At 42.6% G+C, this 12,931-nt stretch overlaps 2 protein-coding genes across 9 annotated transcripts in view; one reads left to right on the top strand and one right to left on the bottom strand.

Moving 5' to 3' along the window:
• The window catches only part of LOC131190791 (solute carrier family 26 member 10-like), a 42,008-nt gene extending 39,457 nt beyond the window's left edge, over positions 1–2,551 (top strand). For all 3 annotated transcript variants that reach the window (XM_058168169.1, XM_058168170.1, XM_058168168.1), the window contains exons 17-18: positions 31–137; positions 1,178–2,551. In XM_058168169.1, the coding sequence (XP_058024152.1) occupies positions 31–137; positions 1,178–1,216 (146 nt within the window). In that variant the 3' untranslated portion in view covers positions 1,217–2,551. The remainder of the gene's footprint in view (positions 1–30; positions 138–1,177) is intronic.
• A 1,416-nt stretch (positions 2,552–3,967) lies between these two features.
• Positions 3,968–12,931, bottom strand: part of B4GALNT1 (beta-1,4-N-acetyl-galactosaminyltransferase 1) — a 68,463-nt gene continuing 59,499 nt past the window's right edge. For all 6 annotated transcript variants that reach the window (XM_058168174.1, XM_058168172.1, XM_058168175.1 and 3 more), the window contains 5 exons: positions 10,922–11,029; positions 9,773–9,963; positions 6,551–6,691; positions 5,320–5,557; positions 3,968–4,444 (listed from right to left, as the gene is read on the bottom strand). In XM_058168174.1, the coding sequence (XP_058024157.1) occupies positions 4,230–4,444; positions 5,320–5,557; positions 6,551–6,691; positions 9,773–9,963; positions 10,922–11,029 (893 nt within the window). In that variant the 3' untranslated portion in view covers positions 3,968–4,229. The remainder of the gene's footprint in view (positions 4,445–5,319; positions 5,558–6,550; positions 6,692–9,772; positions 9,964–10,921; positions 11,030–12,931) is intronic.

The following is a 12,931-nucleotide window of genomic DNA, read 5'->3' as shown; positions in this document are numbered from 1 at the left end:
GTGACGTCTATTTTCTTCTTATCCACCTAGCCAACGTCCTACAGACCTTGAGTTTTTGTGGCCTCATGCATCATCTCACCCCTCAGCAGATTTTTGTCACCGTTCATGATGCCGTTTCCTACCTCCAGCAAGCCACGGTAAGGGTCCGAGAGTCAGCAGAGAAGACCAGGAAGCCTTTACCCCTCTTGGTTTCTGTTCAGGCTGCTGTGGGGGGGGGGACATGGGGGAGGAAGGGGAGTGTGGCTGAGCACCTGTAGCCCAGCTCTCAAAACAGCACATCACTGTCATTTAGTGTCCCACCCATGAGGTAAATCTGTAAATGCAAGCAATTTAGCCCAAGTCTAATTTTCTATACTTGGGAGTCTTGTGTTAAAGAATTTTACTTGAAGCAATCCTTACCCCCATCCCACAGTTCTGATGAACTAGCCATATTTGATCCTTCAAAGGCTATTTAGAAGTACAGGTAGTCCTCAGGTTACGACCATAATTGAGCCCAAATTTTTTGTTAAGTGAGTTTTGCCCTGTTTTATGACATTTCTTGCCACAGTTATTAAGTGAGTCATCGCATTTGTTAAGTCAGTGACATGGTTGTTAAGTGAATCCGGCTTCCCCATGGACTTCTGTTTGTCAGAAGGTCGCAAAAAGGGATCACACGATCCCGGGACACTGCCACTGTCATCAATATGAACCAGTTGCCAAACATCGGAATTTTGATCATGTGACCATGCGGATGCTACCGCGGTGTACAATGGATGTAAGTGTGAAAAATGGCCATAGGTCACTTTTTCCAGTGCCGTTGTAACTTTGAATGGACACTAAATGAACTGCTGTTAAATCAAGGACTACCTGTACCACAATCATTATTTCCAGATGTAGATAGTTCAGATCACCATCAGAATCCAACTGCTACTCTTAGCAGGGGTTGCATCCACTGGGGGGGAATCTCTGCACTTCCCCTGAGTAGGCTTGAGGCACAATGGAGATTCTCCATGGAGATTCTCAGTCATCCAGGTCATGGTTGTCCCAAAGGTGCTTTTTTCAAGAGGTCAGTTGCCTCTTGGAAAAAAAGCACCTTTGAGGCCCAAAGCTTAACAAGTAGCATGAGCTGGGAAGGTATACAGTAGTTTATTTTATGGCACAGTGCCTCATGGATAACTCCAATTTGGTTTTTGCTCAGGAAAACGTGGAACAGAAGGATCCCACCATCTGGGTATAATCTTCCTGCCAAGGTTAAAAGACAATGAGATCTACCAGGACGAAGCCATCTGACAGAGATTTGGGAAAGGGCAGCAGGCTGCCAACGAGACCACGTTTCTCCTGCTACCCTACCGGAAGGCTGGATTGTCAGGAATAAACTGACAAGGGAAGAGCAGACTGGCAAGAAGATCCAGGCTCTTTAGATTTAGCAGTTCCTCCCCCTGCTACAACTTCCGTGACCTGCATAGTCCACATCTGAAGTCTCAGGATTGCTTTGTGCGCTCACTCTCTTGGTTCTTTCTTCTTGAACCCTTACCGGAAAATTTTAGAATACAGTAGCTAAACAAAATTGTATTTTTAAAAAATAACCCTTTATTACTTTCCTGGTTGTTGTGGGGGGGGGGGGCGGATTTGAAGTCACCACAGAATAAGCCATGGAAGCCAAAAGGAAGAGAGCCTAGGGAAGAAGGCTCAATGGGGGTTACAGAAAAGCTTAATTGCCAGAAATGAAAGGGAGCCAATTTTGTCGAAGTACTCGTTTATACTGGGGCATCTCCTTTTTTTTTCTCCTTTTCTTTGCCAGAAAGATTCTCAACCAGAATTGCTGTTGGAACCAGTGGGACCAAAGGATATAAATGCATTAACAGCCTTTGATTCACTAGAGAGGTTCAGCCTCTCTCTCTCTCTCTATATATATATATATGAACTGAATCCAGCCCAATGGATTTTTTTGCTCTATTCTGGAGAAATGAGCTTGCTCACACCGTTCAATATAACCACCTAAGCTTGAAACAACCTGCCCTAGGACCCAAGCTACATCCCTCATCTTATGTTTCTCATTAGTGGGTGGGGTATACAGCATTTGCACAGGTTATTGTGAACGCTCAGAACCGAGACAACCACTCCTCAGGTTAGGTTATTGGTTAGTGTTTGCAACTGGAGATCTCCATCTTACTCAAAAAGGGACAGGACCCATTTTACACCTTTAGCAGCATCAACTACTATAGCGGTTTTCTTGGACTGCACCAGCTCAGAGTTGCATGCTGATTATGCATCCGTCCTCGGACAATAAATATGTAAATAAACAAACAAGCAAGCTTTTGAACTTTTATCAAAATTAGCATTTCAGGCAGGGGAGCAACCATTTCATTATCACATGTTTCCTACTTACTTTGTGTGTGTGTGTGTGTAAAAATGCAATGTCATTTTTAAAAGCATTTAAGTGTATTTAATTTATTACTGCATTGTTCTGGTGGCGTGAGGAGGATTTAATTCCAATTAAAACAGTACTTAAAAGTCTTATTGTGCTTAGTACAGCTTATTCCCATATGAGCATGAATACGATTGCTGATGTACTTACGGCTTCTATGCCGTACCCAATTCACATCTTACGTCCAACAACCGTATCCTACACAAATATTTTTTTAAATTTTTCATCTGGAAACTCAGTGGAAAGAAGAGTTTGTCCTTTTGCAGCAAGAAAAATTTTGTGAATCAGTCTGTATGAATTCTTATACCACTCGTGCTACAGAGATTTTGAAATTTACCATACCTCTCTGGTTTTTGTCACTCCCCTGTGCTAAAAGTACACCCGTATCTTAACCTGTGAGGCTGGTACTTTAACGAATTTTATGTCAATGAAATCGACAGCCCAGCTGCCAGGAAGGGCACACCTAGGCAGAAGGAAGAAGGGTGCCTGAGTGGTTACAGCCTCTTGGGTTACGTACAGTATGAGGCAACCCCATGCAATGGAACTATTGTGTAGGACCTTTTCCCAGCCCTGATTTGTGGTGTTGTTGTTTTTAAAAAACCCTCCCTAATAAATAATAGTTTTAAGAAAAGCAGTGGTGTAAAAGGCTCCATGGCTGGCGCTAAAAAGCCACCGACCTGGAATGGAGAAGTTTAAGGAATGAGAAGAAGCTTTGGAAATGAATTCTGTCTAAAGCAGGGGTCTCCAACCTTGGCAACTTTAAGCCTGGCCGACTTCAACTCCCAGAATTCCCCAGACAGCAAAGCTGGCTGGGGAATTCTGGGAGTTGAAGTCCGCCAGGCTTAAAGTTGCCAAGGTTGGAGACTCCTGGTCTAAAGTTTTTTTAAAAAAACCAAACACTGGCAATCTGTCATGGACAATCTTTCTACTTCACTTTATAAAAAAGTTGTCCCCATAGAAAATAAGCTGCCCCCTCCCAATGTCCGTGCACATCTGGCCATTTTTTGCGGTAAGCCTGGGAGCGCCACGAGTCTGGAGCGCACCCAGCTGTTCTGTGGCCTTTCGAGGCTGCTCTGCTGCAATGCACACCTCAAGGCTTCCCCCTGGTGGTGGCTTTCCATCATTAGCCTTCAGCACTTCCCAATATCCCAGAACGATATCCCTATTTGAAGTTGGAGGGAGCTGGGGACAGAGGGGCTCAACTGGAAAACCTTGGCACAAAAATTGTGACGCTAGAGAAAGCCCCCTCCCCACTCACTCCCGAGTTCAGGTTTATCCACCTCTGATCCTGTCCCCTTCTGTAGTTTAAATTAAAGGGAGGCAAAGGATGCTGGGATATTGCCAGAGTTTGATGTGACCTATAGGTATGCGCAAGTCCAAAGTTAGAAGGGGAATTGGGTGTAACAGAGGCAGGTGGCTGCCTTCAGCCAGGAGATGGATCAAGACCCAGGCTTCATGGAGCAGCCTCTTGCAGAATCACTCCCCGTGGAATAGGGTTCAGTTCAGATGCAAAATATGACAAAATGACAAGCAGACAAAATCGCCCTTTCGTCAACAAGGTCTGGAAGATGGCTCGTCTAATTAATTCTGTTACAACACAGTTGTTGTCGCTTTTAAGCAGTGTGAAGTTCATTTGTCAAGTTGCTCTTCGGGCCTGAGAACGTAGAAACCTCCCTGAGGTCGGGGCGTTTGGCTAGTGGACAGGGCGAGCTTGTTTGCCCAAGAGCTGTGGCTAGCTGCCAGAGCAGGCTGTCCGAGACTCCAGTCACCTGAGGACTTAGCAAGTTGTCAAGGATGGGGCTCAGCACCCTCTGACTGAAGACTAATTGCCCGTCATACATTTGAAATAGTTCTTGAAGTAGAAAAGGCTTTGTTTGGTGTTCAATGTGTCATCCGACGAGTTGGGATAGCGGAACTTGGCATATTGCTTCTCGTTTACCGATTTTAGCCACGGTAGCTTGATCTTAGAGGCATGGTCTACCACCACACTGGAGCAGGAACCAACATGCAGAATACCCAGGCCATCAATGAAGAACTCTGCAAGTTAGAAAAACCCAGAACGAAAGACAAAAATTAGCATACGCCTATGACTCTTCAGCAGACAATCCTTCTGTGCATGCCTTTTTTTGAACCTTCCTGTTGAGTTGAGTGGAAGTTGTTACAGGCCAAATAACACTTTGAATGAAATAAATAAGAACAGATCCCGCTGGCACTCACAAATCTGACTCAAGCATCTGTTAAGATTACAACGTTCCTCAATCTCGACTACTTTAAGTTGTGTGGAACTCCCAGAATTCTCCAGGCAATACTGAGTTGAAGTCCACACATCTTCAATTTGCGGGAGGATGAGAAACACTGGATCACAATATCCAAGGAAACCCAAGTTCACCCTTTTGATTGATTGTGTGATTTGGATTCTCTTACGGGTAGTCCTTGACTTACAACCACAACTGAGCCCAACATTTCCGTTGTTAAGTGAGACACTGGTTAAGTGCGTTTTGCCCCATTTTACAACCTTGCTTCCCTCAGCTGTTAAGTGACTCACTGCAGTTGATAAGTTAGTAACCTGGTAGTGCAGTGAATCTGGCTTCCCCATTGACTTTGCTTGTCAGAAGGTCGCAAAAGTGAATCACACGACCTTGGGATACAGCAATGGTCATAAGGATGAATCAGTTGCTAAGCATCTGAATTTTGATCACATGAGCCTGGGGATGCTGGAAAGGTCGTAACTGTGAAAAACGGTCATAAGTTACTTTTTTCAGTGCCATTGTAACTTTGAATGGTCACTAAACAAACTGTTGCAAGTCGAGGACTATCTTATTGTCTTCCATATAGGAAACAAAAGCTATTCTATGTTCTATTCTAGACACAGGTCCAACCTGAGGGCCTCTCATGCTGCCAGCATCACTCACCAAGGTGGGCAACGCGGTTGAGGCGTGGGTCAAAGCCAACTTGCAGCACCTTCTCCGTACGTGCCAAGAAGAAATTGATTACTCCATCAGTGACCACACAATCAGGGAAACCTTCAATGGTGTGGTGATAGCCCTGGCGGATATGCAGGCAATCTCCCCCCTCAGTACCAGACTGCACGCTGATCTGTTGGCGGTACGTGGTGGTGTAGCCTGTAATCTCCCGTACGGCTCCACCCACCTGCGGAAAACAAACCATAACGTTGAGGTTGGATCAGAGGTGGGTTTCAGCAGGTTCTGACCAGTTCTGGAGAACCAGTAGTGGAAATTTTAAGTAGTTCAGAGAACCGGTAAATACCACCTCTGACTGGCCCCACCCCCATCTATTCTCTGCCTCCCGAGTCCCAGCTGATCAGGAGGAAATGGGGATTTTGCAGTATCCTTCCCCTGCCCCGCCCACCAAGCCACACCCAGAGAACCAGTAGTAAAAAAAATTGAATTCCACCATTGGGTTGGATGGTAGGCACCTGTATATGCATGTGAAGGGAGCTCAGTGTGCCGGGGGGGTGGAAAAAGATTTATTGGGGGAAGGTTATTTCATTACTCTTATCTTTTTAATTTTGTTTTAATGCCCATTTTTGTTTCGCTTTTATTTATTAAATGTTTATGCCGCCCATCTCCCCTACAAGGTGACTCTGGGTGGCTTAGAAGTTATAAAATAAGTCAAAAATAAGTTAAAAACTACATAGGTTATGATTTCAAAACTACTCTGAAACCAGAACCAAGAGATGAACAGGATAGGTAGGGGTGAGGTCTTCTCACCTTGTTATTTAATTATTTTAACTTAGATTTTCTAAGCTGCCTAGAGTCTGCTGGAGTAGGTGGCTATAACAGGTTTAGTGAAATATTGATGTATTTAGATCAATAAATATCTTTGAACGAATTAAGCCACAATCAAGAACTGGAGATGTAAACAACGCTACATCCACAAATAACCATTGTGTGATAGACTTTTGCAAATTTAAGGATGGAACGAGCCTCTCTTTTCAGTCTCTTTATCAAGTCAAAATTGATTCACTGCATATTATGGGATACAAAGATGTTCAAATCACAGCCATGGACTAAGTCTGCCTCCATATTCCTAAACCAACTATGAGATCTTTTCACTCCCAGCCAGCATGGTGAAATAAATGACCCAGAGCCAGGAAAAGCAATCACGGGGCATGGAACTCACCAAATCCAGGGATGTTTTCTCAAGGACATCTACAAGCTTTTCCACTTTGGTGCGGGGTGTGAAAATGAAGTCATCATCCACCCAAAGAACATATTTGGTGGTCACCTGGGAGATGGCAAGATTCCTACCAGCAAACCAGCCCTAGAAAGTTAGGGTAGAGAGGAAAAAGAAGATTGAAAAGGCTATTTATGAGGTTATTTATACATGAACAGCGTATTGTCTGGGTCAATTTGCTTATATAGTAATACTTTTCTAACTCCTAATGTCTACCTCTGTCATGCAACCATTTGTAAAACAGATCCCATGTTTGAAAATACTCTGTATCTTCCCTTTCTTTTATCTTTAACGTCAATATGGAAGATGTAATTTTAAAAAAATTTAGATTGTGCAGAAATGGACAGAAAAGGCTATTTATGAGCATCATTACTGACAATCCTTTTGCCAAATAACTGGATTGTCACTAGTTCCTCTTGCTTGGCCACAAAATTGTTACCTTATCATTTCGTACCTCGAACTTTGGCACCTGTGCCTTAATAATGATTTTATAATCCCAAGTTCTGTCTGTCAACCTTTTCAAAGCACTCTAATCAGGGGTGAAATGCTCCCGGATTGGACCAGATTGCGTGATCCGGTAGCGATCGTGGCCGGTGGTTTGGTGATCTGGTAGCGAAGCTCTGCCCACCCGCCTGGGTGTCATTATTTCCTGGTTTCAACCAGGAAGTAATGTTTTTTTTTCCTTCTGAGCATGAGCAGAAGGTTTTGCACATACGCACATCTGCGCCGGCATGTGATGCGTGTACGCGAGCAAAGCAAGTGCACAGAGTGCGTACACTTCCGAACCAGTAAGGAAGGTAAGTAGATTTCACCAACTGAATAACTAAGTAAACTTCTACAGAGCTCCAGATTTACTCCTGCAATCCACATGAGATTCTTACCTATCACCTTCTTTTCGCCCATACCCGGGTTCAATATGAATCCCACCCCTTTTTAGCAATGAAGATATTGGATAATGCAAGAAAATAAGAAAACAACCAAGGTCAGAGAGCCCCAAGGACTCCATAATATGGTCTTAACCAATTCGGCCTTGATTTTTGTCCTACAAATACAAGGCAACTTTTATCCTAGACTCAGGGGTCTGGATCTCTTCAGCTACCTGATTGTCAAATTTTCCATGCTTCGCTTTCAGGAACCTCCTGAGAAATCAGCGAACTGCTTCACATCTATTTATCGAATAATTTTCCTTTAGTTTTTTTGTCCATTTTTCTATCTGTATTTTTTCAAACCAACTTAACCCTAATTTTTCAATAATTTCTTTATTCCTCCTTTCATTTCCCATAACTTTTATCCAATCTCTAATAATTTCTATATTTTCCTCTTTAATCACTTCATTACGTTTTATATTATTTTTAATCGGCCAAATTCCAGTTGTCTCCCCCAAAAAGATTATATCCGGAATTAAAATTTTAACAAATTTGTTCCACATTTTACTTAATCCCTTTAACCAATAACTTCTACTTACACATTTTAAATTTGCTTTATCTAAAAACCACCTTGATCCAAATTTCTCTATATCCCTTAACTCTAAGTCTCTCCAATAGTTATCTTCACCTTTAAATATTTTTACCACTATCCGGATACCATACGCACAGTAATAATTAAATAATTTGGGGAATTTGAATATTTAGTATCTCGGATTATGAAAGATGAAATTGGGCTAAAGGGACTCGTTAGTAGGGTTTATAAGATTATAAATTCTGATGAAAAATTACAAAGAGTGATGAGGACAAATTGGGAAAAAGATCTTAATATTGAAATACCAGAGTCAGATTGGAATGTGAATTGGAAGAGTAGAATTATGAGAACTTTATCTATAAGGATTAAAGAGCACAATTATAAAGTTGTTTGGAAATGGTATTTGACTCCAGTAAGATTGTCACAAATGGATAAAAAAATTAGTAAAAAATGTTGGAGATGTGAGATGGAATTGGGGACTTATGAACATATGTGGTATAATTGTGATAAGGTTAAAAAGTTTTGGCAACAATTGGAGAAAATGATATTTGAAATGATGGGGAAAGTAATAACATTGAGAGTGGAAACTATATTATTGTTGGTAATTAAGGAAATAGAATTAACAAAATATGAAAAAGAATTGATTAGAATTATGATTATAATAGGTAGAATTATAATAGCTAGATATTGGAAACTAGATGTGATTTTTAGAATAGAAGAGTGGAATTCTGAAATGTGGAAATTAGCTTTAAATGATAAAATGACATGTGATATTAAAATTAGAAGTGGTGTATATAAAGAAGATATTTTCTGGAAGACTTGGAAACCATTTGTGGACTTTGCGCTTGGAACATTGGACGCTTCAGTACCTGTACCTCGAGAACGTGGATTTTGGCAATCATGAGGATATATCCGAAGACCCAAATCTTCCTTTTATGTATAGCACAAGGGTGTAATAATGTATTTTTGTTTGTTTGTTTGTTGTAAAAAAAGTAATAAAAAAAAATTAAAAAAAAAAAAAGAAAGAAATCAGCGAACTGCTCTTGGATGACTAGAAATATGCATGAATCTACATTGAAAAATGTGGGTGGGAAATTCAGCTCTTTACTCATCCTAACTTTGATCATCAGTAAGCTGAGAAAAAAAAATCCTGTTCAATCCATGGTAACAAATTCCACATCACAGAAATGTTTTCCAGCACAGGAGGGCAATGGAGTGAGCTCCTTTTAGCAGAGGTTCCTTAAGCCTTTTCCTTACTCACCAAACCTCTGGGACTAAATTCTTCCCAAACTTACACTGCTCTTAAGAACCTGGCCTAGGCTAGGCCTGAGGACTCTCCTAGAACAGGGGTTTCAAACTCGATTTCATTGAGGGCTGCATCAGGGTTGTGTTTGACCTCGGGGGGGGGGCCACGCTGGGTGTGGCCAGCTCGACATCACTCATGTCAGGGACGCCTCTGGTGGCCCAAGCATTCTACTAGTGAAAACAGGTTCCTGAGCTCCATTTTTGGCTGTGAGGCCTCCTGCAACCTTCTGTCAACAAAAATGGAGCTTGGGAGGGCCGGGGCCGGCCCACCTGAGCTCTGTTTTCACTAGCAGAGGCACCGTGGCCGGTCCTTCGCTGTTTCCAGGGCCAGATCTAAGCATCCTACTGGCCAAATCCGGGCCCCGGGCTTTGAGTTTGACACCCCTGCCCTAAAACATCTCCCACCTTGCCAAAGGGCATGAAGTACTGCTCAATGTGGGGTCCCTGTATGTGTTCGATATCCCGGCTATCGTCTGCAATGATGATGGTCACAGTGGGGTAGAACTTGCGGATGCTGTCAATCAATATTCGCAGTTTGTCATAGCGTAAGAAGGTTTTGGTAGCTATGGTGACCAGGGTGCTGATGTTGTAGATTCCTGGGGAGAGACAAAACGGGAAAGTTAGCAAGAGGGTTCGGCTGAAGGAGGATTTGGCAGGATGTCTAAGAAGTGAACAAAAATTTCACTCTTCACCGTGTTTATTTCTCAGACTAAAAGAAAGGTGGACTGCCTCTTCCCAGTTAATTTTGCTGTTCCTTATGCATTTCATAATTCCATCTTTCTTACAACAGGCAGATCATAAGCTGCTTAGAATGTTCTGGCTGGGGTAGTACCAAAATCTGATAATAAATAAATACATAGATACATAAACCACGAAAGCTGAACCAATTAATAATTAGTGATGAATAACAACAATAGCAAGGACACTCCAGAAACAACTTAGCTCCCAGAAAGATTGTTCCGCCAACAGCAGACCAAGGCACCACACTCTTCCTCTGGTGCAGTCTTTAGACTGGGTGCTAGAGAGCAAGAAACACTTTGGAAAACTCTCCCCCTAAACACAATATCCCTTACTATACTCAGTTTGCTAATAAGTGCCTACAAATGGATGCCTGGAATGGCAATGGGTAGAGGCAAGCCTCTCTGGGCACTTTCAATAAAGGAAAATATTTGTAGCTCAGAGTTGAAATGAGGGGTCCTTGGTGCTCTCTGAGCTTGGTTGTGGGGGTTTGTGTTTGTTTGGGGGTTTTTTTTTGCAGACGTTTCATTACCAAACTAGGTAACATAATTAGTGCTAACTGTGATATTACTTAATTTGGGTAATAAGACATCTGCAAGAAAACAACCAATCTCTGAGAGCACAAAGGAGCCTCATTTTTCTGATTTCTCTTTTGGCCACAGCATAACCCTGGAGAAAGCGGACTTGGAAAGGGATGAGCATACCTGATTCCACACCTGCACATACTCATTTTCCAAATTCTCAGGAGAGATCCAGCAGGGAATACTTTCCACGTGAAATCTTGGACAGCTACTGCTATCCATTGGGTGCGCTCACCTTCACTAGCTCCTCCCCTGGATGATCCTGGATAGTAGAGCTTGGGAGTAGGTCTATGTCGGATGCGAATGCTGAAAGATGCACGATGCTCATCAGTAGAAAACTGCACTGGAAAACAGAGGAAGAGACCAAACACTAGTCTTGGATGTGACTTTCCTACCCTGGTGCCCTTTAGATATGTTGGACTTCCCTGCGCATCATCGCTTATGCTGAAATGACAGGTTAGCATATCTCGAGGACAACAGGCTGAGTTACATGAACAGGAAGCTAGTGTTGTGGTCCGCCAGCAGCAACGGAGTCGGACAGCGATGAGGCTGTGGAGGAACATGGGCCAGTCCTGGAGGCTGGGAAAGGCCCAGATGAGGGCTCTGTGTTGGAGGCAGAGATGGGTCCAGGGCCATCTGGGAGTGATGTGCAGACTCTGGAGCCTCCAGAGGCTGACAGTAGTGAGGCAGAAGAACAGGAGGAACCTGTTCCTAGTGCATGCATGAGAAGAGCTGCCAGAAGGCAAGAGCAGCTAAAGCAAAGAGGACAACTCGGGAATAGGGCCAAGAGATGATTGGCCCCTCCCATAAGGCTTAAAAGACCAGCAACGGTGTTTGGGCTCTTTGTCGGAAAACAATGTTGATAGCCTTGCTCCTTGTCTAGCTGAATTTATTTCTTCTCGGGGTCTTCTGCTTTTGAATGTTTGCCAAGAAAAGCCTTTGGCAGTTTGCCTAATTAGACCAAGGTTGGTGAAGAATTGTTTTGAAGAATTTGCTTTGATTTAGTTTGGATGATGCTGAGAATGAGTTAATTCTCAGCTGTTCTAATAAAGTCTGTTTGTTTTTGAACTGATTGCATCTACTACTACCTACTTGGGCCTGGGTCACAACAGCTAGCAATAATAAAAATGCTCCTAAACTTGGGAGTTAATAATTCTTACTTGTTTGCATGTCTTTAAGGCACTTGTGGTTGGCTTAATTTGAATTTAGCAAACTATACACTATAGCTTAGGTTTTCATGTGACTCAGCCACTAAGGCAATAAACTACAGGTAGTCCTCAATTTACAACAAATTGCTTAGTGACTGAAGTTACAACGGCACTGAAAAAAAGTGATATATGACCATTTTTCACACTTACGACCGTTGCAGCATCCCCATGGTCACGTGATCAAAATTCAGATGCTTGGTTACTGGTTCACATCAGGGGTGAAATCTAAAAATTTTCCCTACCGGTTCTGTGGGCATGGCTTAATTGGTGGGCGTGGCCTGGTGGTCAGATGACTGGGTGGGTGTGGCTAATAACAATAAATAATAAAAAATAATAAATAAAGTATACAAAACTATAAGAGGTACCAAAAACCAACTTTCACACTTTACACACACACAACACAACACAACACAACTGACTCACACACAATGTAAAAGCAGCTGCACTTCACCCAGAATGGCCCCTGCAACAAGCAGGAACCTCACACTTTCACACTTTACACACACACAACACAACTGATTCACACACACACAAAATGCCACATACAGCTTTGTGAGATTTTGTGTGTTTGTGTAGTTAGAGTGAAACACTACAGAAACACACCAAATTTCAGAAAGCTGCACAAATATTTTATTTTATTATTTTTATTTATTTTTTTAGATCGGGGGTCTCCAACTTTAGTAGCTTTAGGTTTATGGACTTCAAATCCCAGAGTTCCTCATTCAGCAAAGCAGGAAGTCAAAGCAGGCTGTAATCAGTAGCTGAAGTAAGCATTGCGTTGCCAGTCCAAAAGGAGCAGTAGGCAGTAATTATAGGTAAGTGAGGAGGGGGCATTGGGTGGGCATGGGTGGGGGCTCTTGTAAGTGGGGGCTGTTAAAAAGTGATTTTAAAAGCCTGCTAGGATCAGGAAACTCCTCTGGGATTGCCAGAGGAAAAAAAGTTTTAAAGTCTGACGATCTCAGCTGAAGTTCCCTCATAGCCCCCCAGAACCTCTTAAAATAATTGTTTTAACATGTAGAAAACATGTTTTTTAAGGT

The sequence above is a fragment of the Ahaetulla prasina genome, chromosome 2 (genome assembly GCF_028640845.1).
Source record: "Ahaetulla prasina isolate Xishuangbanna chromosome 2, ASM2864084v1, whole genome shotgun sequence".
Taxonomy (NCBI): domain Eukaryota; kingdom Metazoa; phylum Chordata; class Lepidosauria; order Squamata; family Colubridae; genus Ahaetulla; species Ahaetulla prasina.
This window is presented reverse-complemented; position numbering and strand designations above follow the sequence as displayed.